This window comes from Panulirus ornatus, chromosome 4, assembly GCF_036320965.1.
Source record: "Panulirus ornatus isolate Po-2019 chromosome 4, ASM3632096v1, whole genome shotgun sequence".
Taxonomy (NCBI): Eukaryota; Metazoa; Arthropoda; class Malacostraca; order Decapoda; family Palinuridae; genus Panulirus; species Panulirus ornatus.
In genome coordinates this window covers 65,544,151-65,571,511 of record NC_092227.1, presented here as the reverse complement: position 1 = coordinate 65,571,511, position 27,361 = coordinate 65,544,151, and the positions used below count along the sequence as shown (strand labels likewise).

Below are 27,361 nucleotides of genomic sequence, written 5' to 3'. Positions count from 1 at the left end.
CTCTCTCTCTCTCTCCCCTACTAGTTACCTAACTCTCACTGTACTCGAGGACACATTGAAATCTTTCCGAAGAGTGACAGTGGAAGAAGAGAGGAGTGGAAAAGGCGAACAGCGAAGTAAGATGTGAAGGTGGCGGAGGGGAGAGTCGGCGGGAGGGTGTGTGTGTGTGTGTGTGTGTGTGTGTGTGTGTGTGTGTGTGTGTGTGTTGACAATCTGGAGGGTCGGTCTGGTCAGCACGGAGGGACGGACTCCCCAAGCCGTCCAGGAAGGCAGGCTAATGACCTCCTCTACGGGGGACTTGTTGATGTGATGTCAACCACTTCCACGAGAGGTAACATGAAAATGTAATCGATCATTTAATGGTATGAGGTTTGTGGACGAGGGTGTTATTACAGGACGTGTGGGCCCAGGGAACAGCAGGAACACAGGCAGGTCATCAGGCAGTGGGGGGTCCACGCCAGCAATCACGACCATCCTCAAAAGCACCGGTGTTGTCGCAGCCAAGCACGACCACTCTCTGCACGCTTGCTTTGGCAGTCATGGTAGCTCCTCCTGCACTTTGCTATACCCTTACTGTCTTCCATCGGGCTCCAGTTGGTCTGAGCTCCGGGTGGCTGCAGTATACGAGACACGAAAAACAATACACCTTAGCCATTTTCTTCTGTGGTGATAGAGATGACACGGCCGAAACCTGCCCCAGTCAAAGGCCATCCAGGGTGAAAGAAAAAAAGTTAAAAGAAAGATAAAGGAGGAATTAACCAGGGCTCCGCCGGTGTTGTAGACCTGACTCGCAAGTGGAAGACAGGTTACATGAAGAGGGAAAGACAAAAGGAGGAAGAGAATTACCACAGCTTACTGTTCGAGGGAAGGAGGAGACGTCATAACAGCCAGACCTCTGTCATCTCGACCCCAGTTTCATTATTTTCATTTATGGTTTCAGGTTTTAGATAACGTAGTTGTACAGTCGGTAACGAAGACAGGAAGCCCTCTACAGATGGAAGTCAGCATATGGCTCAAATCCCCCGTGAGATAACTTTGAGATGAAGAGACACGAGGCTCAAGGTTTCGTTTACAAATGAGAGCTGGATTTTCCATAGATATAATTAAATATTTCCTTCGGGATTTTATGTGGTTCACTGGTTTATATGAGACGTAATTTCTGGCAGGTCGGGCTCAGTCGTGGGCACAGGAACATTGGGTAAATGTACCAGACATGGGGCATTATACCAGCACTGAGGCACTATATCAGTACCGGGGCACTATACCAGTACTGGGGCATTATACCAGTACTGGGGCATTGCCACCAGTAGTGGGGCATCATTCCAGTACTGGCGTATTATCACAAATACTAGGGTAATACCAACCCAATACTTGGGTATTATTGATTATCGTTTTCAATACATGGTCATATTCACCAATTTTGGGGTATTTTCCCTCATTGTCACCAATACTGGGGCATTTCACTAGTATTAGGTAATCATCACTAACACTGGGGCATCATACATGGGAAAAATGGATAAAAGATACTCGTCTGTTGACATGAAGATATTCAACATTAAACATACCAGCTCTTATCGAGGCTGATGTCCAATCGTTTTTGGAATGTTTGAACTACGTCTACATTAGGTAACATCATGGGGTAATTCATCCTAGTGTTCATGTATTCTTTTAGCGAAATTACTTTTCCCGAAAATATGTCACACGAAAGTGGGTGGCTGGTAGAATTTTCGGACCTATAAACAGAGTTGAAAGATTTGTTTCATGGTGAAGTTATTTTGATCGTAACTTAAAACCAGTTCTCCGTTAATATCTGGCAACGGGTCTATAGTGAACCTTCTGTTTTTCCTTCATCTACATTTAGGATATTTTCTTTGCGTATCTTTTTCATATTTTCATTCTCTTTATGTTTACGAGTATTGGTTTTTTATCTTTATCTCTGTAACTTCATGATTTTATCATCTTATGCACTGATGAAGTTTGTTTACCGTATGCCTCACCAGTAGAGGACGTTAACACGAAAAGAAAGACATTATAACCGTGACGGACTTTATCATTAAAACTGAGACATTTCTGACCATCATCACGTAAATAAAATTAATCATGGACACTGCCACCAACACTAGGGCGTTATAACTAACACTAGGACATTACTACCAATACTGGGCTATTTTTGTTATCAATAATACTGAGGCATTATCTCCAGTGCTGGGGTAGTATCACCAATACTGAGGCATTACCCAGAACGTTTGGGCATTATTATTAATACTGGGGCATTATCTCCAATGCTGGGGTTTTACTGCCAGTTCTGAGGCATTGTAAGCAGTTAGGGGACCTTTATTTTCTTTTATTACCAATACTGGGGTGTTATCTCCTATACCGAGTCTTAATAACCTAACCAGAATGGAGACATTGTTACTGATATTGGATCGTTATCACCGAGGCATCATAACCAGTGGGGGACATATTCGCCAAAACTGGTGCGCTATTCTAAGGCTTCCATTTGATGGTACAGATTGTGAGCAAGTTTTATAAGAAGATGAAACCATCATGTAGATGATATTGCAAGACGCTAAATACAAGCAGAAACAGGGAAAAAAAAGAAAACGAAGAAACACGGACATGGTAGAAATGCATTGGATGGATTGAGTAAGCAAAGTGAGCAAACAAGGAAGGGAGAGTGTCTCTGAGATCAAGTCATCTTACGGTAGAAGAAACAGTTTAAGAGAGTGAGGTGTAACCTGCTTCTCCGTGTGCAGAAAAGTACCGTAAGGCCTCGATGCTTTTGGCGTCAACGGTTTCATAACCGATTTTAGATAATCATTTCTTTGATTCTCTCGTCTACAGTGTCAGATATGTTCCTTATCACACGGAGAAGTCATAGGGTTGTATGCAATACATACACACATCCAGACTACGTTCCCGTTCGTCATTCTGGCAATGAGTTCTAATCTCAGCTTCCTAAATAAATACATGTGAGGGTCAGGAATTTCAGGACCAAATATTGTGTGAGGCCCCGGGAGGCGGCAGACACACAGAAGCGTGGGTAGCTCGTCTCTTCGTTACTCTGAACAATCCAATAACTAATTTCATTTGGGTCATTAACCGTGTGGAATGCTATTACTGGTCTGGCTGGCGGTGAGCACCCGAGAGGCATACGTTGTTGTTGTTCGGGGGGGCCTCGTGGAGTGGGGTCGGGGAGATGCTTACGGCTCCAGTGGGGTTGTGGAGTCCCTGTGGAGGGCTGATCATGTTGGTGGGGCTGTTGTGTCCCCTGTGGAAGGCTCATCGCGTTGTAGAGGTTGAGGATTCACTGTAATACTCATCATGTTGGCGGGAGGGAGGGAGGGATGGTTGATTTTCTCAAATACCCATCATGATGGTGGGGTTGCTGAGTCCCTGAAATGCTCATACGTTATAAATGTAAGCTGCATACAAAGCCATCATTCAGCGCCTGAGAATGGTGCACTAGAAGGACGTTATAATATGACTGATATCTAGATATTGGTTTGATTATGGGATTCCAGTGACAAAAGTGACATAGGGAGCGGTGGTGCCATTCTCTTCGTTGGCTTTTGGTAGTATAGATGATAACGATTAACCCTTGGGCGCCGAGGATTCGAAACCCGGCCCAATCACGTGGGCACGCCGATACGCAAACCATTGGACCACGTGACCTCGTGATTCAATGGTCACTGTAAATCTTCATCGCTAGTAGACTCAGTTTACATCTACCTTCCTTCCACGGTCCCCAAAGGTAGATGAAAGACCCTATGGCCAGTTAAGAGAATTTTGCATTGAACATGATGGGATCATAATGTGAGAGTATTACAAACTGTCATCTTAATGGAGAGAATCCTTTTTTAGAGAAGTTATGTTATGGTTGGAGAAAAGTTTTATACGAGTTATCACAACAAATAACATTTGAGGTAGGTTTCAACCCCGCTTGTAATTCTGGTTAGCACGAAAGTCGTGTAAAAATACCAGATTTTAAACTTGCAAAATTTTTAATGAATTGCACAGAGCTCTTGACGGGTAAGGTTGGGTTGGGTTGGGTTCCTCAGTGAAAACGATACGGACGGAACTTGGAAAAAGCTTCCGTAAGACGTTCAAATTCGTAGGGTGAAAGTATGAGCTAATGCATAGCAGACGGTCATTTACCAGAACTTAGCCAAAATGAATGGAACAGTGAAGTGAAGAACTGCCTGTCGTCAGAGTAAACAGACACATATGAAACTGAAAGAGAACAGCAGCCAACATGGCAGAGTAAGTTATGTAAATATGTGATGAAAAACTGATGAAACTCATACGACAAAGTCCTTAGAGGTGAAGCGTTATTGCTTCATATAGCCAAGGAGACCCTGAGAAATTTTATAGTTATGTTGGAATCAGTCGAATCATCACCCAGTCATGTGTTCCACTCGTCATGGAAAATAATGACTTTGTTCAAAATCGTGAAGATGGTAAAGATTTCAAATAATTGTTTACGTTATTTTTTTTCCACTTGTATTTTGCCAATGAAAATGCAGTTAATACCCCAGATCCTATCCCATCACTAGAAGGGGAAAACATTTTGTAATATAGGGATATACACGTTCATGATGTAGCATTAAATGGAACGAAAGTTATTAAACTGGCGAGCCTTGGTAATGTCATCCGAGGGTAATGAATGAAGTACAAGATGAGGGATTGAAACCCTTCATTGCTCTTTTCAGTGAGTCACACACCACAGGAAAAAGAGTCAGAGGATTACAAGTTTTCCAGTGTACGTAACACAATGAAAAGGGGTAATGAATCCCGTCCCTGACCTGGTAGATTATGGCCCACTTAACATCATTAGTTGGTAGGCTTATGACAGCCATCATTGGTGACAAGATTGCCGAGCATTTACACCACCTCTCAATCAACAGTTCTCATAACTGTTTTCCATGAGATCGATCATGTCTGTAAAATCTGCTTGAATCCTCATATGATAGTCAACATGTGTGATCCAAGAAAAGCAGATGATGTCATCAATGTAGACTTTTAGAAAGTATTCAGTAAAATCGTGCGTCAAAAGTCAAATCACATGATGCACATGGGGTTGTAGTTTGGTAATTAGGGAATTGGTTGACTGGATGTAGACAGAGTTGTGATCATTGATCAAGTCTCAAAAAGGTTAGACACAACAGTTAATGTGCCACAAGGATCCATCTTGAGACCCCGTTTTCTTTCTTAGATACCTTGATAACATTTAGAGAGAGCTTCATCTTAATATAATCAAATTTGGCTGACGATACTAAGCTGGGAAATAAGTCTAAATCATAAACAGAACATCTACATCTGGACGCTGACGTAGATTAACTGATGGACTTGACTGACAGTTGGCAAGTGAATTCCAATACTGATAAGTTTAAAGTTTTGCAGATTAGTGATGAAAACGGAGAGGCAATCTACACTGTGGATTCTCATATGCTACAAAAATGTGAATAGGGAAAACGTTGTATGTGTACTGTTATAATCACTGGTGACCTAAGGCTGTACAAGCAGTGCATAGAAGCATTAAAAAAGGCGAACATAATTCTTGGATTCATGGGGAGGACATTCGAATTTAAGTCTTGAATATTGTGTTCAATTTTAGTCATCCAGCTTAGAACAATACAGACTGACTAGAGTAAAGCTGCGAGCTACCAAGATGATTCCCGGACTGAGAAAGGAATTCTGCTCAAGTTAATCAGACACTTGAACTTGCTGAGCTTAGAATGAGAAGGGTAAATAAGAGGAGATGGGTTACAGGTATTCAGTTATCACACGCTTTGATAATTTCGATCTAAAAGGCTGTTTTAGACTAAATTTGTCTGAGTTCATTGGTAGCCTTGCACATAGACTCATGGTCAAGCATCTTTTTCGAAAGAGGCAAAGTTCTTGCCCTTCAGCAGGATTGTTAACATACGGATTGATTAACCAGTTAGAGTGGTTGAAAGCAGCAACACACATACATTTAAGAATAGGTTTGACAGATACTTCGCTTCAGGTGCACGAGTGACATTATTTACGCTTCGTTAGTTCCTCGTGAAACTTACAAGCGTTGCTCCTCAAGTCTTCTGTTTTCATTCCTACCCTTGCTACACTAATCTTCATGTTACTGCTCTCTTCCACTATTACCCACAGCATAGAGAGAGGACCCAGTGGTCTGTTCTTGTTATATTTCATTGTATTCCCTTGAAACAAAAAGTTCCCCAGTCCAGCCATGGCAGGAAAGAAGCCAGCTTTTGTGTTACAAGTTCTCACATTATGTTTGTGGGACGTACAGGAGAGTGTTCTCAAGTTATAAACTCCACCAAACGCCCGAGATCCATCCCTGAGGAGGTGATCCGAGACCGTACTACTAAAACGCCTTTCCTAGTCCAAGATCGCCTCCAATGCTGCCAAACGGAAAGAGTGGAAATGAGATTTCCCGTAGGAGTTGATCACTGCAAACCCCTTTTATGTTTCACATTTAAAGCCAAATACTTCAAGACAGTCACCTACGTCCTACCATTTACTGCCGCTGTGCAGATATCTGTGTTGATAACACTACTTGGAGGAGAACTCGGCATTCAAGTTCACAAATGAGTTTGATAATGAGATCAGAATCTTATCCTTTGATGTGCACAGCTATGGTGAGGACAACACCTTTTGCGCTTCAAGATGGAGTCAGATTACTGGTGGTATACTGGTTCCCGGATGCGGTCCGTGAATGCCCTGACCACTACAAAGTGAGAGTCATAAAGTCCTTCATTACAAGAGTCTTTAAGGACTACTGCCAGGACACCCTGCACCAGGACCTTCAGCGACTGCAACAGATTCTGGTTCACATCGGAAACACCGACGACGAGGTAGAAGTCGAGGTAAAGCAGGATCCAATACCCTTGATGGCACAAGAGCCACACTACGATTGCGTCATCAAATACTGTATCTCACGCCTACAAAGCTGATGAGTGGATGCTTCGACAGCGCAATAGTGAGGACATCACATGTGTCAACAGTGTGGGTGAAAATAAAGCGGATCGTCTGTTATAACAGCACAGACATTACAACCTGGTTATGAGAAACCCATTAACGAATATCGTTGTGATCTGCAAACATTCATGCCCGGATGAGGATTGTAGAACGTATGTATTACGTGGGTTAGACCCAATCACCGTGATCACGTACGTCATATATCTCATTATTCATCACTGACTTATTTCATCAGTTCTTTATGCTTACAGCATTAGTCGGGTACCTCACTGTCTACCTTTGGGTTACGTCTGCATTTGCCCAACCCTAAGGAAGGAAAAGCGGTTGGACGGGTCGTGAGCCTGCTGCCCTGTCCGGGACTCGAACATAGGCCCGACATTCCTCGGTTGTAAAGCTGACTACTACACCACACAGTTGTGTATGTTTATGCGGGAGGAAGGTTATACGTTTATGTGTGTGTGTGTGTGTGTGTGTGTGTGTTCTCGTCATGGTAGGGTTATCTCAGCAGCAGCAAAACCCTCCACCCAATACGAATCATTTCCTTTTCTCCAGTTCGTATTCCTGGATTATTCTCATGTTGGATTCCATCGCAGACATTTTCCTGTCTGTCTTTTTGGCGTTCGAGAAAAGCCGTCATTTACATCCACATGAAAACAAAGAACAAAAATCTCTGACGGGAGCGTTGCGCGGCGCACCTCACGCACTGCTCACCAGAAGGCTGGAAGCGGGAGAAGTAAGACGTCTTTCTTGGCGTCGGTCCAGAGGTGATACAGTATCCCTTCCTCATATTCCCGTGGCTGGCGAGATCCGTCACCTGTGGCGGAGTTGTGGAAACCGCCTGTCAGACTCAGACCCACATACTAACTCTCACGGCCGAACTCCGAGTGAGGCAGTCGGGAAGGAAGGCTTGTAAAACTATACAGCCATCCAGGGCCGCTCAGGGCGACCAGGGGGCCAGGGCAGAGGTCTGCGGTAGCCTCCCTCCCTCCTTCCCTCCCCAACCTTCCCAGACCCAAGATACCACACAGGTAACCTCACTATGTAGTGTTCGGGTGGTGTAGTCTGCGACTGGTGTAGTGTAAGGATGGTGTGGTCAGTGGGTGGTGCGAACAACAGGTAGTGTGGTTTGAGGGTGGTGTAGTTTGCGGGTGGCAGGCGAGAGCTGTCGGGACCGAACTGTTGTAAGTAATGAACATGGTGTATGTCATGCACAGAGGGAGCCTCCGACATGGCTGCGACAGCATCTTAAATGCATGGCGGCGGCAAGTCGAGTTAAAGGTCAATGAATATATCTGGTGGTGCAGTCGGACCGTGCGTGAGGAATAGATGTCCAGCTATCTGTTAAACTTCGCCAACACCTGCGACAGGAGGAGTGGGAGATTCAGCAACTCCTTAGAATCTTTCTTTCTTGATATAAACTTGATTAAATTCTTAAGAATCGCCGTAAACTACGTCATCCGAGATCCTAATGATCTTACCTATTTCGATAACGACATCGTAGACCAATGTTCATGTCACACTTGAAAGAATTATGGAAATACTCTAAAGTCACTTAAATACGTTGGCAAAACTTTCATTTGAACATATACATGTTTTACCATGTTATGAGTGATACCCAAAGTATATGTCAGGAATTGTTTAAATTGTAAAGACACCGATTCTTAAGTACGTTTTATACCTCAGTTCAAATTGTCTAGCAAGAATGGGATCTCAACAGCCTTAAGTAGGTACTGCATCATGGAACCTGTAAGTTCTGGTTGGGAATATGTCAACCGAATTGACACAAATCTGATATAAAAACATAATCATAATACAGAGATGTAAGCAGAGCAAGGAATAAGATGCAGCTGTACTGTACCATTATCCTACATGCAGTTTTACATGTAAATATATGTTAATGCAATTTCTGGGAATCTTTAAAAGTTTGTCTGCCTCTGCTGCTGTTAGGTGTGAGCCTACCCTCCCCCAGCTGCCAGGTTGGTGACAGAAAAGAACGTGAGGAGGTTGGCAAGGGAAACACATCCAAGGTTTGTCTGTTTGTACGCTTAACGTATGACAGGATCTTCAGTTGTTGGTAACCATTAAGTCTAACATCGTACAGACGTACATAACGTACTTTGCTAAGGCAGAACAAAGAACAGATACCAAAGAAGAACAAAGAAAAGCAGTGTTGGAGAAGGTGATAAAGAAATACGGTTCATTAAGACGTCGTGACATCTTAAGATTTGTGAAGTTTTGTGTAAGTTTTGTGAAGGTACAGAAGGGGCCGCTGGACATTTCTTAGATATACATATTAATGTTAGTTGCAAATAAAATCGTATGTAGAACTTCGTTTCACTTGAGTTTGCTTCTTTGATACCCTGATCCGGGACACATAGATGATCTTTACCTTTCTGACCACCATAGGTACTGGTTACTGACAAGCCTTAACCTCGTTACTCCTAATCTTTATTGACTTCGACCACTTTCACATGCGTTGATCTGGTGGATCTCCCTAACCTACAGTCTCCATAGCGTCCTCGACTCCTACAGACAGTACCTACCTGACTTGCCAACTCCCGCTTGGCCTAGAACCAGGATCCGCAATGGCCGGGGTCGTCCCAGTCCTATCTTGCTGAGGGCCGACTTTGGGGACTTGGGTGATGACATCTCGGGTGGTGTTGTGACCTGCTGCGGGCGACCACGTCTGGTTATTCAGGGACGATCATTTCCTCAGTATGTTCAGGCGGCGGTGGCGTGCTGGAGCGATGCCATTCTTCTGTCGCAACGCAACGCTACTCACGGGAATCTTTACAATGCAATACCGTCGCGTCTAAACAGTATTCACCGAAGATTTTTGTTGTTTTTCTTAAACACTGTCGCCTGTGTTTCTTGTTTATTCACTTGTATGGCACAGATACTTTCCTTACCATTGGTTGTGTGAATGTTTGGTTCTGTAACTGATTTAAATCTTTGGGATCATTAATTAGACGTAAGATTCTGTTTCCCTTTGATGTTTTACATATGCCACTTAAAAATCTCACTTTAGGCTATATTGCCACATATTGTTAACGACCAAACAACCCAAAAGGATCGTTCGTTTACACACACACTGAACAGTGCCAATATCAGAGCTGCCCTCCTAACACAGTGTGTATTTTCGTTCAGCTCACATAGTCTTGCGCTTAGGTGTTGCTACCACGATCGACACTCACTCTGAACTTTCCACCTCATCCTGCAACTACAGCGGGACGCGAATCGTTGCACTCATTTCACTTCTGATTGCACGTTAAGCTTTATGTACTCTGACGCCACTTGCGACGAACGCTCACATCGTCTCACATCAGCACTTTCCACACTCATGTTTGTTCTCCATCTGGCGAACAGGAAGATTGACGTCAGCCCGAGAGAGACAGCCTCCTGGGGCAGGTTCGTCACACTGATCTCTGCTTCGGCGACTTGTACCTGGAAGGAGGAAAAATCTGTTGTAAAATATCTAGCTTTGATATTTTGTTCTGGAGTTCAGGAGAATAATGCTTAAATAACATCTTATGTAAATTTGAAGACTATCAGTAGGACATACTGGCATAGGGGCATAGGATATTAAAGAGAAGGAAAGCTATAATATTAATTAGATATTGCTAGACATTGAAACTGAGCATTCTCATAAGCACTGCATATGAATGGAAAATGTATGAGTTACGACACAGAAGACAATGTCTGGCGAAGAGTTGTAACACAAATGTGATATGATCAAAGTTTAGATTCTTTTTAGCATTATACTTATCGTGAAGGTCTGTGAGAGATCATGCAACAGTTCCATGTCTGTCGCTTCAGACTCTTCCCTCTGAGCAATCATCATGATTACTAGAGCACATGTTGGTGAGGGATATAGCCTGAGAAGTCTGTGTAACACCAGGAAGGTCTGCATAACACCAGACAGGTCTGTATTCAGCTGAAGTTCCATCATGACAACTGACCGGCTCGTCTTCATGGTTACGTATTCTGAGGATGTTCTGTAAAAGCCTTTCCAACTCGAGGAAATTCGAGATCAGCTACGTGAGAGATGATTCAGTGTAACTTTTCCCTACAGTTCTAAGTTTTCCTGTTTTTACATGGTGTCTGATTGTAATATAAGGTTGAGGTGATGTTATAAGATGTTGCTTACGGCCATCTTCTGGTTTCATGAAGAATCGAAAAATCACTCAACGAGGATGTCTGATTAATTTCACTGATATATACCAAGAATTGCATTCCTAGTGACCAAATAACACGTAGCGTAAGGTGTTCTTTGGGGTTGATTATAACCTTTTTCCTAGAACTTTCTAAAGATTTGAAGAGTTCTATATAAGTAACATACAGAATATTCTGTTGCGTATCACTTATATTCCTTCATCTTAACGTCTCCAGTCACTGTTTTTGAGTAGCATCTTTTTCTTCCATCCTCTCGACGTCTCCATTCACGGTTATCGAGGAACATAAAAAAAGCCTTTGCCACGATAAATTTCTTGGTAAGTGCATTTGATTTAGTGTTACGGTATCTCGCGTCTCCTTACCATGGAACGGACCAACAGTAACTATGTGATTTTTTTCCGTACATGTTCGCTGTTTCCCGCGTAGCGAGGTAGCAGCAGGAACAGATGAAGACTGGGCCCCTATGCTCACATCAGAGATCGGCTGTCATGTATAATGCACAGAAACTAGAGCCCCCATCCTCAGCCAAGCCCACAGACCTTTCCGTGGTTTCCCCCGACCGTTTCATCATATTCCTAGGTTCACCCCATTGACAGCATGCCTTCCCCTGCATGCCTCATCGCTCCGATTCATTCTGTCCTGTGCACGCCTTACACCCTCTTGCATGCTCAGATCCCAAACACTAAATGCATCTTGTCTTAACAAATTCATAAGTTTCATTAGTCAGGCATGTAATAACTGAGAATCCCGAAATATCCCCAAATCCTGATATATATATATATATATATATATATATATATATATATATATATATATATATATATATATATATATATATGTGTGTGTGTGTGTGTGTGTGTGTGTGTGTTTGTGTGTATTTATATATATCCAAAAAGGTTTGATTTGGTATCACATCAAAGATTTCTACATAAAATCAAAGCTCATTTCATAAGAAATCGAATCTGCATGTGGACAGCAGACAGGCACAGATGAGATGCAGTGCGTGATATCAAATGCAAATTAATCCGACTTGCAAAACGTGACAAGCGGAGTACCACAAGGTTCAGTGCAAGGACTCATACTCTTCATGATCTCGATGATAAGGATAATAATCTGGAGACAGGTTCTACCAGCTGTACTTGAAGAACTCCCATTGGCTTCCACGTTGTCTCAGGAAATTTGAGGTACATCAAGATTTTCAGCTGTGATCCTGAACAGAATATTGCGGATGTAAGCAATATATATATTTTTATTTGACCCACATAAACTGCTCAGGACTACAAAATATATGTAATAAATAGAGTCTATAGAATGTGAAGAAACTTCTCTTATGTTTCAGAGAATCTATGCCATGAGACAAAGAATCTCACAAAACGCTGAACTGTTCACACCAGACAGAACGTGCACCACGAAGCACACAGGCTGTGCTACCAAAGAATATTTTTCTTGTCCCTTCTTTTTTTTTCATCAGATCATCGTCTTCTGTAATGCGAACCGTGTCGCTTGGTGTGCAGGTGTGGTGTTACACTGAGGGGGTCACGACCAGTGTGGGGGGGAACCTGAGGGCGGCCCTTTGGTCAGGGTCACATATGATACCTCCCCGGCTGGCTGGCTGGCTCTCTCTCTCTCTCTCTCTCTCTCTCTCTCTCTCTCTCTCTCTCTCTCTCTCTCTCTCTCTGATTCGAATACAACTGAAGAATGGAGGAGGAGAGAACCTTTATGGAGTGTCACGAAAAGGGAACTTGAGCAAGCGACTCGTGGAGCAAGTAACGGTGTATGAGCGACTCCCAGCGAAGGCCCAGCACGGAAGGACATCAAGAAAACGTCATAGATTTGTTACGTGTTACATTAGACGAAGAAAACTTGAATTCAAGGATCGCATTGATAAGGTAGTACAATCACCGAGGGAAATAATGAGTGGTATGATGATGAGAATTTTAGAAACGAGAAACAGAAAAAGCTAATGATTAAATATTTGATGTATGCTTTAGAAAGGAAATTAAATTTTGCTCCGTCGTATGGTTTAAGCCAAATAAATGGAAAAAGACAAGTCAGAGTCTAGAAAAAAGTTACAAACTATGTTGAAGGCTTAAACCAAATGAACAATGATAAAAATGTAAATTGAGTTCTACAATTCAGAACGGAGAATGGAAATATACGCGGTAATCTGTGCATGACAGTGAATTGAGTGCATCTCATGAGGGAAGATACGAAACTGTTAACTCTGCAATATCATCTGGAAATGTACAGAATACAAAAACATAACAAGAATCAAACACACACAAAAAAGAGGTTGGAAAAATAGTTTAATTTCATACTAGGAAAGGAAGAAGCACATGTAACAACTACAGAAAAAGTTGAAAATAAAACTTTTCATGTGGTTAAGGCCAATTCCAGGTAAGCTTATATATATTGAAGCCAGTTCCAGATACGCTATATATCGTTGAGACCGGTTCCAGGTAAGCCTAGTTCTCACAGTTAAGGAATAAATGTGCGTGGCAACAAGACGTCTGGCGAGCGTTCGATTTAGCTCTGCCTTTTGGGCAAACATTCTCTTTCCTTTCTCGGTCTTTTCTGTGTGATTCTCGGTCCTTTTCCGCAGAGAAGTAAGGAGGGAAATAGTAACGCCACCTGTCTGTTGGGAACGTGGTGCCACGGACCAATCATATTACTCTATACGTTCCAGGTATTTCGTTCGCGCGCGCTGGTATGATCAATATGTTATAATGTACAATGAGCTCTTCTAGGATATGTATACATATGTATATTACATAAGACATGGCGTTAGCTTGTTTACCATACATGTTCCATATTCTATAACGATATACGTAGATGTTCCACTTGGGAGATGCCGTGTATCGATGCACCTGGAGGGGGTTTCGAAGTGTATGTTTGAGCTCTTTGACAGCCTGCCAGGGTGGGCCGGGGGCGAGTTCCTCAGGCTGACAGTGACAAGATCCAAGTACGATCTCGTTTCTTAGCGAACTCGTCCTCAGCCAAGGATATGCTCGGGAGACGTGAACTCATGCGGGCAGGCAGTAGAATGATAAGGGTAGAGCAAAATGCTGACAGTTGCTCCAGTGTCTCTAAGGCCTTCAAAGAAAATGAGAGAGAGAGAGAGAGAGAGAGAGAGAGAGAGAGAGAGTCCAGTGAACCTTGAAACTTGAACTCTTCTGTTCCCATCGTGCGACACAGAAAGGAGACTGATGTATGTACGGTTGGCGAGATGCTGTTTCCGTCATCATGTACCGCACATGGCTACACCTCATGGACGTATGAGCTAAGTGAGTGGCGCTTGAAGATGGCCACCACACTCCATCGCAGCAGGCAACGCGGCAGGAGGACGAACCCAACTTCTGAGGTGACCACATCTCTGGCGGATTTAATCCTCCTCCTCTGAGAGTGCAACGACGGGCGGTCTCCAGGCCGGGCAGGGTTGTCCTCAGTCTCCACAGGACGAACGAACTAAAGGCGAAAGACCAGACTCATGACGTCAGCCTCAGTAAGGAACAGTTGGAGCTGAGGAATTAAGAGTAATCTGCAACATCTTTACTAGACAATATTCTAACTGAACCCTGTCTGGGTTAGGTTCAAAAGGGAGACGTGTCTGGTTTTGTCAGTCGTTTACTGAGTAACATGGCCGACCGTGTTAGGATTGATGCAACTGTCATATACTGGACGAAGAATTCATGCTCCTCGCCTGCCGATTCCGTGAGCGCCTCGTCTCGGGAAACCATCACCCTGGTTCATCAGTCTGGCAGTTAACTGGTGCCATCGCGGGAGAACCAGAATAGGAGCAACACATGAAACTTAACAAAACTCAGAATCGCGTGCTAGAGTTTCACGACGACAGATCAAGTGGTTTCTGTGGCACTGGAGACGTGGATGTAGAGGACATCTCCACAGACAAGGTTATCCAGGCAAGGTTATCGTAGAAGGGGGTCAGTATGATGTTAATATCATTGTCGTTCATACATTACTATTATCATCATTGTCATCATTATTATTATCATAATCATTATTATAATCACATTATTATTATTATTATTATTATTATTATTAGTATTATTATTATTATTATCATCATCATCATCATCATCATTATTATTACTATTGTTATTATTATCATTATTATTAATATTATTATTATTATCATTATTGTGTGATAGATGCGGTATTTACATTAGTTTTCAACTACCTGCATGTTAAACGAGAGTCTGTACTTCTCCCACACCCTAAGTAACATTATGAGACGTGAGAGAGACTGGCGTGACTGAGACCAAAAAGAGGATTCTTGACACTAGAAAAGTGTCCTTAATATTGTTGACCTTTAACCCTTCTTATGGCAGATCATGTCATGTCCGCCTCTCGCTATTTCGACAACCTCTTTCAGAGACGGACGCTCGCATGCCAACTCTCGAGTCGTGGTTTGCCAGACACTTAGGAACACGATGCTCGAGTACATTACCTTGCCTGACACGTCCTTATGGTCACAGACTCATGTTAGGACGAGTGGGTGTTCCTTCCTTATTGGGTTAGTGCCGCAGGACGTAGGTCGGGATTTCAAAGTGTTTTCGATCATGATTTCGTACGCCTCGCAATGCCAGTTTTACACTGGACTAAAATGGCACATTCAATATGTTCGTTTGTCTTAGAGGAAACTGCTGACTGAAATCAGAGCTCCATCCCTCACAGGATACAATACTGTAAAGGGATAAGAAGCGGAGGATCTGGGAACAAATTAACACGCTAGAGTAGACGATCGCTTTCTTGAATATCCTCTACATCAAAAGCCCATCCCGTTGGCTTTACTCACGTTCAGCAGGTCAAACATGCGGAACGCCATCTCTGTGCCAAGTCCAGCACGACAACAAGCATTATCTGGGCCAGAAGAGATATGCTGAGCCAAGGATCAACACGTTATGAGAGGAATCCAGTTAACATGTACACCACGCATGCAGGTGGCGCCCCACCAGGGAACTGACGTCTCGCTTGGCTTGCACTGATAGCGATGCTCGTGTGTGTTGCCAGTGTTGCTAGTGTGTTGCCAATGTTGCTAGTGTGTTACTAGTGTTGCCAGTGTTTCTAGTGTGTTACTAGTGTTGCCAGTGTTGCTAGTGTGTTACTAGTGTTGCCAGTGTTGCTAGTGTGTTACTAGTGTTGCCAGTTTTGCTAGTGTGCTGCCAACATGTTGACAGCATGTTGCAAGGATATTGTGGTTATGCTGCTGTCAGTGTGTTGCCAGTGGGCTGATGATGTGCTGTCAGTATGTTGCCAGTGTGCTAAGAGTGAGCTGGTAATTTTACTGACGTGCTAAGTGTGTTGCTAATGCGCTGATAGTGTTGCTAGTGAGAAGATAGTATTGCTAGTGTGTTAATAGTATTGCTAGTGTGATGATAGTATTGCTAGTGTGTTGCTAGTGTGATGATAGTATTGCTAGTGTGTTGATAGTATTGCTAGTGTGATGATAGTATTGCTAGTGTGTTGCTAGTGTGATGATAGTATTGCCAGTGTGTTGTTAGTACGTTGCCTGTGTGTTGCCAGTCAGCTGAAGTGTTTACACCACCTCATGCCCCTGAGTGTCACATACCACCGCAGCTGACGTTGGTCCTGACGCCAGGCAACAGGCGAGCTGACTAGCTGGCCAGTGGAACGTGTTATTGTTGTTGTTGTTGTGGTTGTTGTTGTGGTTGTGGTTGTTGTTGTGGTTGTTGTTGTGGTTGTTGTTGTTGTTGTTGTTGTGGTTGTTGTTGTTGTTGTGGTTGTTGTTGTGGTTGTTTGTGATGATATATCCTCCTTTAGTCCATCTATTTTCGTCCTTCACGTGGGCTTCTTCTTTACATGCCTTTCTTATCTTTTGTGATAATCGTCGTTGGAAAAGATACTAAGAATGTTATAATTAGTCGTTAAGAGCGTTAGCACAACAATACCTCAATACAGGACAAAAGGAGAAACCTCGACACAACGAACACTTGACTAATATGAAAGAAGCAATGGACTCCTCCTGCGTGGGGTGGACTCCGCCCGCGTGGGGTGGACTCCTCCTGCGTGAGGTGGACTGCGCCTGCATGGGATGGATTCTGCCCGCGTGGGGTGGACTCCGCCCGCGTGGGGTGGACTGCGCCTGCGTGAGGTGGACTCCGCCTGCGTGGGGTGGACTCCGCCCGCGTGGGGTGGACTCCGCCCGCGTGGGGTGGACTCCGCCTGCGTGGGGTGGACTCCGCCCGCGTGGGGTGGACTCCTCCGCCTGTACCACCACGAGTGGAAAGTCACCTTCGGCGAGGATGTATCATCGTCATGGGACGAAAACGTGTACACAGTCTCATGTGGGAGCTCTTCACTCCAAAGGAGTCTTCTTGTCCCTGCTACTGATTGCAGGGTTGCCGTGAAGCTGAGGAAGCCCCATGGAACGGGTCCTGAGGTTGTATTGATGGTAAAGAATTACCAGAAACTGCTGAGGCGAAATTAAGATTACTCAAAGGAAAAATTCTTGAACGGAACTTTTACATTATGTATTTACAAAACATAAACATTCCAGATAGCAGAATCTACATTTTATTTATATGTCCGTCACACCCATCATGCCCCACACTGTACCAAATCTGTCTAAATTCAGCGTCTGTCTAAAGCTCTCTCTCGCTGGTCTTGGACGGTATGCTGTAGAGGCCTCAGAGAGTTGGTAATAAGCCTCAGGAGGCTTTGGGAAACGGCGTAAGGGATACATAGGTAGGACGTTAGGGGGACGGATGCGGGGAAGGGGAGGGATAGGTGTTCAGGGTTGAGAAATCGTAAAAGGCAGAGTTAGTGGTGAGGATGGAGGTTGCGAGACGTGATGTCTAAAGTTGAAGGACAGAACTGATTAGAATTTTAGGATGGGAAATAAGGTTAGAGATTTATGGATCTGATGAAGGAGATGGATAGATTTTTAAGATTAAGGATTAAGTGATTAGTTTGGATAAGCTTAAGTTTCAAAGTCTTGGGTATGGTTTATAGAGAAAAAAGTTTTGTGGCATACTAAAAGGTGTTGGGTGTTGAGGTGTGGCCGAGTTGACTGTTAGGTGTTGAGGGTGAGTGTCTTCGGAGTGGGTTGAGCAGAAAGAAAAATGCTTTGGTTAAGGATTCAGTTGAGACTTTGGGTCGAGGAGAAGAACAATAATTGATGTTTCTCCCTTTGCTTCTCTGGGCCAGTGGTTGTTCACTCCCTGAGCACGACGGTACGACTCACTGAACACGACGACACGACCCTTGGGTATGATAATCTGACCCTCGAACCGATCCTTAATGTTGTGATCAGAGACCAGACCGCCATATCGAAAAATGTCGTACGTTCCTGCTCAAGAGTCGTTCCGCCGTTCTCATGGAAGGTATCATCATGCTCGAGAGGTCAGTGAAGATTCTAAGGCTTATAACAGAGACCTGGGCTGCTGGCTGTGTCATACTTGAGAAAAGTATGTGACGGTGTTAACGTTACAAGTGTGGCTGGCGTCTAAATGATTCTCCACTAATAGTTTCAGATGCGCTTTTGTGATCCTGGGTTGTATGCTGGGGTCTAGTAGAAGTGGGCTGGGAGTAGTGCTTGTGGTCTAGCCTTGGACTGACGTATGTCACTGGTACAAGTTACAAAAAAAAATTTATTATTTATCATTCAGCTCGCCGTTTTTAAGATTTGATACTTACCAAGAATGATGTTTATTCTGAATAGGGCCTTTTGAGTTTAAGTTTGGATCTGTTTATGTTGACGATGGTGTCTCATCTTGTTCAAAGTCAACAACCGTGTTTATGTCAGAGGGTAAGACAAACACTACAATATCTATATTGCTCGTAGTGGCTGAGTGGTGTGGGGCTTCGTTGTCTCCTCCTGGTTAAGAAGATTGGTCTGACTCCTAAACATTTCCAGTATGGCGTAAACCTCTCCAACTCCCTGGGTACATTAATAATGAGCTCTACCATTATGGAAGTTGGTAATGACCATGTATGTATGTATGCATGTGCATCAGACGGAACGTTTCTGATTCTACATTTCCTTGCGACAACGAACAACAGCGTCCAACCCGAGTCACGGACTGGCTAGGCATGAACACAACATCCCCTCAACAGCCTTTAGAAACTTGACCCCTCGAGTGTAACACCAGTACACGATATCGTCGTTAAGAGCCGCTAGTATGAAAATCCTGAAGCACTGAATCACGGAAAAGGCACTAAAAGGCCGGCATGTGCAAGAGAATATTAGACTGAGAGATAGTGCCACCTTGAGGCATACATCATTGGTAAGAGACAGCGGTGGTGAGGGAGGGGGGCGCAACAGCACGAGACAGACAGAAGCTAACAGACAGTTACAGTAAGATGCAACAAGAGCAAGTTATAACAGCAGTCACAGACATAACAGCAGAGGGGGCAACAGCATTTACATGAATAGCAGCGGAAGGGGCAATAGCCGTTCCGGGAATAACAGCTGAAGCGGTACCAGTAGTTACAGGCGTAGCAGCAGAAGGGGGCATCAAAAGCAGGCGGCAGTAAGAGAGCCGCAGGAGACAGCAGCTGTGAGAGGAAGACGCAGTAAGAAACAGCAAGTGAGAGAGCAGCTGTCATAAACAGGAACAGTAAGAGACAGACAGCAGGGATACCATCGGAAAAGTGCAGCTGGAACGGAAAGGAGCAGTAACAAAAAGCTTCAGGAAACATCAAATACAAGAGAGAGAGAGAGAGAGAGAGAGAGAGAGAGAGAGAGAGACAGGAAGTAAGAGCCAATAGCTGTAGGAGAGCAGAGGAGGTAAAAGACAACAGCTGTAAGATAGCAATAGGAGACAACAGGTGTAAGAGGGAAGCGAGAGACAACAGCTGTAAGAGAGAGGGGAAGTGAGAAACAACAGCATCAGGAAAAGGAGCGGAGGTGAGAGACAGCAGCTCTGGGAGAGAGGGGAGGTGAGAGACAGAAGCTCTGGGAGAGAGGAGCAGCAAGAAATAATAGTGAGACACATCATCATACAATACTTGGAACGGTTAGGGTTACCAGGACGACCATGCTCCATACACACGTGTATACAGGACTCCCGCCACCTACCCTCCGTACACACACACTCACACACACACACACACACACACACACACACACACACACACACACGCCCGCGCGCTCGCACATGCACGCACTCACGCACGCACACCTCTTTGAATAGATCTGGATAGGAAAATGAATAAAGCAGTAACTGCAGCCGTTGCCATGTTTGTTGAGATGTGTGGCCGTGAGCCGTGTGCTCGGGGATTGCCACTCGGGACACACGGCCTGGGATTGGTTACTTGGGATATGTTGCCTGAGACGTTGTTTGGGGATACGACGACGGGGATTTGTTGCTTGAATAAAACTACATGAGACAAGTCGCTTGGGACTTGTTTCGTGGGTAACACTACATGGGACAAGTCGCTTGGGACTTGTTCCTTGAATAACACTACATGGGACATATTACTTGGAGCTCGTTATCTACGACCAGCCTCGTCAGATATGTTGCCCATAACTGGTTGTTTGGGACATGTTCTGTGGGATGTATTGTCCCACACATCAAGCTTTACTTCAGGAATGTGGTAGACCAGACCCGTCAGGCAGTCAGTTAATGGCACTCGATATACACACCACTTATGGCGGTCAATAAAAAAACGGTGATTTCGGCAATTAGTGATAACGCCAGTCTTACCTGGAGTCTCGTGCATCTTCTGCACTCCTTGGTGCAGTAGAAGCCACTGGACGAAATATAACCGCAGTGACACGGTGCAACAGACTCCCACCAAGCAGTCAGTCACTGGCAGTCGACCTAACCATCACTCGTGGTAGGCAGCGAAAAACATTAATCTTAGCTGGAGTGGAAGGGATCCTATGCTCTCTCTCTCCTACGAGCATGAGAACCCAGTGTGACTGAAGCAGGAGGGACCCATCTACAAAGGGACACCGCAAGCAATAAGCTCCAGGCTTATCTGAAGTGGTCTGTTTACCCTATCTCCAAGTGGTACTGGCGAAAATCCGATGAGGACACCGATTCTCTGATCGTCTTACTGCAGTCAGGCTCCACTATCTGTGGCAGGGGTGCCGCCCAGCCCCGGGAGTCATGTGTGTGAGGCGTTGCGTGATTGCTCGCATCCATGCCTGTGTGTGTGTGTGTGTGTGTTTGTGTGTGTGTTTAACGAGTCTTCCTGAATTGCTTCATCTTGGTGTGTGCAAACTGTTGCGACCACTGAGAACAACGGTGCGATCCCTGAGCAAGGCACAGTGATCGTTGGGTGTGATATGTCTGTTTTTTTTTTTTTTCCATGCATTCAAAGATCCCATATTGGATGCTGCATCTAGGCAATCCTGTTCAAGGGAACTGATTGATTTTATGTGATGAATGACCACAGGAACGCTTCTTCTTTTTCATAGCTTCGTCAGCTGGCAGGGGCACCATTCAGACACTCATGACTTATTAAGATCTATCAACTAAATTAGAATTATGATTGAAAAGTAAATAAAAATTTCCAAACATCATCCACTGTCAAAAGAAGAGAGATTTCTTTTGGATCTGATAAACTGCCCGGATGTGAATGTCGACAGAGTGTCGACATACCATGCAATCGAACTAACGCAACTTTAATCTCGACAATTAAAACATTTGATTCAGTATATAATAAAGAGGTTTTTAATTCATATAGACAAGAAAGAGTGCGGTAATCATGGGTGATTCTTATAGCAAGTTCGCCCAGCCCTAACGTTTTAACAAGTAATTAAAGACGAGTTAGTAATGAAAACCTAAATTACATGCTTCCTGGGGTGGTCATGAATGCGTCTACTGAGGAGACATCTTCAGCGCTACCCGGCAGCTGGTGCTGCTGGCGGGGTTCCCGGCCTCACATATCTCCTCACTCTTACCCACTGGTGTACATAACATGCGCCAGGATTTATGGAGAATACATTACTTCCTTGTGTGTGTGTGTGTGTGTGTGTGTGATTATTTTTCGACTCATTTGTTTTTATTCTCGTAGGACTCCATCTTTTGAGGAACATTCTCTACTATCATACAACTCCTTAAATTCATTATATGTTGTTTGCCTTAACCATGTACTCAGTCGTTCTGTTCCACTCGTCCATCACTCTCATACTAGAAAAATGTTTCTTTACATCTTTTTTAACAAGTTTGTCGCTTGATTTCTTGTTATGTCCTCTGGTTACTGTATCCCTACATCCGTACTTTACGTTTCTACATCTCTGTTTAGGTCCCCTTGTAAGTTGATGCAGTCTTCGTCGTCTCTCGCTTTTCACTTCCCTCATGAAATCTGCATCATCTGCAAACATATTCAGATAAGAATCCCTACTTTAGGCAAGTCGTTTACGTAGATGTAGAAGAGCTATGGTTCTAGAACGGAACCCTGTTACACTCCACTCGGACGTGTGTCTATCATTTCCTTTACTGAGATACACTGCTATCCATTGAAGGAGAGTTTACCCTTTATTCCTGTCCCGTGACCCAGCTTCTTAATCAGCCTCCTATGCTGAAATGGCATAGTTCTTCCAGGCAGTCCGGGTACAAATACTCTATCCGGTCTTCCCTTTAGTTTAAAACAGGGCTCACTCTCTTGTAGAAATCTTAGGGGGTTGTTACACTTGACAACCTCCTTTCCGTAAAGCCATGCTGTCTCTTACGTAATTTCTTCCCCGTAGAAAGTCATCCAATTATCTTCTAATCATCATTTCCAGGGACCTCACAGAACACACTCGTTAGTGAGATTGGTCTGTAGCTCAGCGCCCGTCCCCAGTCTTCTTTCTTACAAATATATGACGTTTGCCCTTTCCCATTCCCTGGGCAATTTGCCTCACCATTGTGACATCTTGGACAGGATTTCAAATGGTGTATCGAGCGCATCTACGCACATCTTCAGGACATATGTTCAACTTTCATCAGGACCATGAGCCTTGTATAGGTCAAATCCATATAGTTTTCTGTCAATATCTTTTCCACATATCTTGATGATTTCCAAAACCTCCTCCCCATTCCATCTTCCTGGTATTGGGGCTGTGGTGTCTCCCACTGGGAAAACACTTTTGAACTTGTTATTCAGTTCCTCGTATGTCCTTATATCATCGTGAACAAATTTTTTTTTTCCCCCCTCAGCGTCCATTTGCCTGATTAGCTGCTCCGTAACTGACAACTGAGTCCTGATGAATTTATGGAGAAGTCTTGGAGTCTCTCCCGCCTCGTCCACAATATTCTTTTCAAGGTTTCTTTTCCGTTTTCTTCCTCATCCTGTTTTACTCGTTTGTTGCTCTCTCTCATACCTTGTAGATGCTGGGTGGATGGGGTACCAGCTATTTTCTCATCATTGTACATCTTGGAGCTCCTTTGCTTTTCGACAATTTCATCGGACTATTTCTTCCTCTTTCTTACCATTCCCACCGTTCTAGTGTTAATTTCACAGCCCTTTCCACCAGAGAGTCTTGGTTCCTGGCTGCCGAACTCCATTTCTCAGTCTACGTTGGCATGAAAATTGGTTGGGCCTTGTGTGCTTTCCACGATTATATCTCCCCTTCAGGTCTTGTCTCACCTCAATTCTTCTAATGTTCTCGTTTACCACATGGTCAGACCTGAGCATTACATGATCACATGTTCTAACTCGTGTATCATATATATTATTCTCGATATCCATGCCAGGTGTGTGTGTGTGTGAAGATCAGATCGCTGACATGTTGGTACAGGACATTTTCCAATGTACACTATGAAATCTTGTGTCTCAATGACTCCCTGTCACCATGAGGACCCAAATTTTCCAAGTCTTTCACTTTATAATTGAAATTTCCCATGATCATCACTTTGCCATCTCAGGCAAGTAAGGGTTTTACCGCTTCATGTGCCATCCTGATTCTTCCTATGTTGTTATTATATATTTGTTCTGGATTGTAGCAATTCTTTCTTCCCTACAAGAACTCTTCCCATTAGGTATTGCCCGAATGTGTCACCTTCCTCTGATTCTTGAAGTTAAAAGCCTTCATGTATCAAGAGGGCCAGTGCTACTCCTCCTCTGTCTTCTCTTTCCTTCCTTATTATCACGTACCCCCTCTTGGCGGATGTGATAAGATCTTATCGCTTTACTAAACTTTGCTTCCACGACTCTAACAATAGCAGGTGCGTTCTCCCTGATACGGTCTGTAGCGACTCAAGTGAGGTCACGTACTGTGACCTGCCACGAAGTCCGGGTGTTGGCCAGGAAGGTGTAACACTTTACGGAGCGACAGTGGGTCGCTACAGATCCTTGAATTCCACATCTTTACCGCTAACTATCGATCCATCAACATTTGAATACAGTCTGACATTACGGAATCTTAACGCCCCTGCTCCTCTCTATGGTGCTGGCGGGGCTGCTCTGTCCTCTTGTCTCGTGAGGCGTCTTCATTTTCATTTTCTTTTTGTCTTCTGGCTGTCCTTTTTTGCTTTTTTACGTCTCTGTCTTTGATTCATCACATGTGATGAATATCTCATTAAAGAGAATGATTCACTGAAGCTGGCAACACTCCTGAATTCGATCTGAACCTGGGAAAGTTCCACTAGCGAACCCTGTAGTGTGATATTGTGATCACCGATTTGTAAATACATATTTGTATTGTATGGGGTGGGAGGTGGGAGGGGGAAGTTTACACTCGTGGGGATTCAACTCTTGAATATTTTCTGCCATCGTACAACCTTTTTAAACTTCTGTATGTTGTTCACATCACATCCTCCCTCACCTTGTTCCATTCATCCTCCATTCTTATATTATGGAACTACATCTTTACTTCACTTTCTTTTGTTGACACGTTTCTTGCTTAATTTCCTCTCGTTGTTTTATACCTACATCTTCCTAAGAACTGTTTACTGTCTACGTTATCAGTCTAGATCAAGAACCTAAGGGTTGTGATCAGGTCACTCCTCTCTCTTCTCTCTTCCGTAGTGGACAAATTCAAGGCTTCGTTCGTCTCCATGTAACTCAGCTCTCTTGAATACGGTGTCATCTCTGTTACCCTCCTCTGGGCCTTCTCTGTTAACTCTCTATCCATCTTTACATGCGGCGACTTAACTAGAGAAGCGTTATCTAGCTATAGTCGTATGTAGGATGTAAACAGCTTACTGAATGCTTTCATATCCATATACTTAAAAGTTATTCCAATATCAGCGACACAGTTTGTCTCCTTTACTCTTCTCCAAAACTAGGGCTTTGGCGACAGGTTAGGGACGCTGTCAGGCCTCTTGCATATATATATATTTTCTGAATTTTAGTTTTCGCTACATAATACTCATTTTTTTTTTCATACATATTCGCCATTTCCCGCGTTTGCGAGGTAGCGTCAAGAACAGAGGACTGAGCCTTGGAGAGAACATTCTCACTTGGCCCCCATCTCTGTTCCTTCTTTTGGAAAATTAAAATAAAACGGGAGAGGAGTATTTCCAGCCCTCCGCTCCCTCCCTTTTTAGTCGCCTTTTACGATACGCAGGGAATACGTAGGAAGTATTTTCTCCCCTATCCCCAGGGATGATACTCATATTGAATGTATTTTTTCGCTGTGTTGCCTCCTCGTAACTTTATATAACCCGGGTTACTGTTCATCAGCCATGTATCGGACCAACGTTGGAATTTGTCTAGGTTCCTTTGTAAGATGTGTGTGTGTGTGTGTGTGTGTGTGTGTGTGTGTGTGTGTACCTATTTGTACTGAGCGGAGAGGGAGATTTACGTCCAGTACATTACAAATAACAAACATTCTCTACCATCATACAACATCTAAATATCTGTTTGCTGTCTGCATTAACCATTTCTCCATTCATTTTCTATTCCATTCATGTACTGCAAAGTGCTTTTCACATCTTTCTTAAAATTCTTTTGCTTCATTTCATGTTGTCCTCTGGTTGTTCTGTCCATACATCTCTCGAAGAAATGTTCACTGTCCACGTAATCGATCTATCTTAAAAACTTAAAAAAGGTTGTGATCAGGTCATCCCTCACTCTTCCCTTTTCCAAAGTGGGCAGATTTGAGACCCCAAAGCTAAGCCTTTCTCTGCAACTCATCTCTCATAATTCTGGTACCAACTTTAGTCATTTCCAGTGCTTCTTTCATCGATGGTCAACGCGAAAGTCTTGATAAGATTATCACCTTTTTAAGAGTTGCGTATTCTAGTGATCACCGCATTGCTATTGACAGGATGGGCTGGGTTTCTGGGGTACATAAGAATTCTACGAACGTAGCCTGGAATAGGGGCAAAAGATACATTCAGACACATTTTGGAACCAACCAATATTGTGTAACAAGGAAAGAGAGAACCACCTTCTATCCAGAACATGATTCTAGATTATATCAGATATGCGCAGAAGAAAGACTAACTAAAACGGTCTTATACGTGAAAATGATCATCCACGTAAAGGCAATTTAGCTGCAAATAGCAAAAAAAAAAAGAAAAAAAATCCTAAAGAATGTTATGGGTGTACTGAAGACAAGACATTAACTACCCAGTCACGTGATCGGCTTCTTACGGGAAACAGCGTCTACGTTCATGACAATAAGGGTATGACAAATGATTGTGAAGGATTAGATCTTCATCCGTAACTATCGTTGAAGACACAACTCTTGTCCCAGCGGCCGCTGCACTGCTGGCAGACGATAACATTTTGCAACATGATGGAAAACACGTCTCAGTCTAGGACATTGTCTCCCTCGCCATGTTGATGTCCACGAGCTAAGATCCGTTTTTTTTTTTGTTGTTTTTGTTTTTTGTTTTTTTTGGAGGGTAAAGATTACCGCCTGTTGTCCGGGGATCAAGAATATTCTTCCCGACCCAAGACTACAGTAAGGGGCTTAAGAATATGGCCGGGCGGGAGGGGGTGTCTCAGAACAATAGATCTTCTACCAGAAAGCGTCGGAGACGTCAGGGAGAGGTCCCCGGATTGTCTCATAAAAGAATTGTTCCCGAAACGTGTAAGAGACCGGCCCACATACATATGTTATGAGGGTGTGAGGGTTCCATCATCGAACAGCCACGTTGATCAAATATACACCAGAACGGCTCGGCCACAGATCTAGCTCATGGCGATACGTTGGTTGGTTGGTTGTTTCGGCTTTAGGGCTATCAGGTGCCACGGACGCTAAGGCCTACAATGTTGAGGTGGTCATTCGCCAATACACCCTTACTGTGCGTGTGGCGCCTTTGTGACACGGGTATGAAGAAAA

At 43.8% G+C, this 27,361-nt stretch overlaps 1 protein-coding gene and 1 long non-coding RNA gene across 3 annotated transcripts in view; one reads left to right on the top strand and one right to left on the bottom strand.

Moving 5' to 3' along the window:
- The window catches only part of LOC139764552 (uncharacterized), a 482,407-nt gene that overhangs the window by 346,872 nt on the left and 108,174 nt on the right, over nt 1–27,361 (top strand). The gene's annotated exons all lie outside the window — the stretch shown is intronic.
- LOC139766757 (ras-related and estrogen-regulated growth inhibitor-like) overlaps nt 1–27,361 on the bottom strand; it is a 156,288-nt gene that overhangs the window by 101,606 nt on the left and 27,321 nt on the right. For both annotated transcript variants that reach the window (XM_071695680.1, XM_071695688.1), the window contains exon 2: nt 9,522–10,422. In XM_071695680.1, coding sequence (XP_071551781.1) covers nt 9,522–9,627 — 106 coding nt within the window. In that variant the 5' untranslated portion in view covers nt 9,628–10,422. The remainder of the gene's footprint in view (nt 1–9,521; nt 10,423–27,361) is intronic.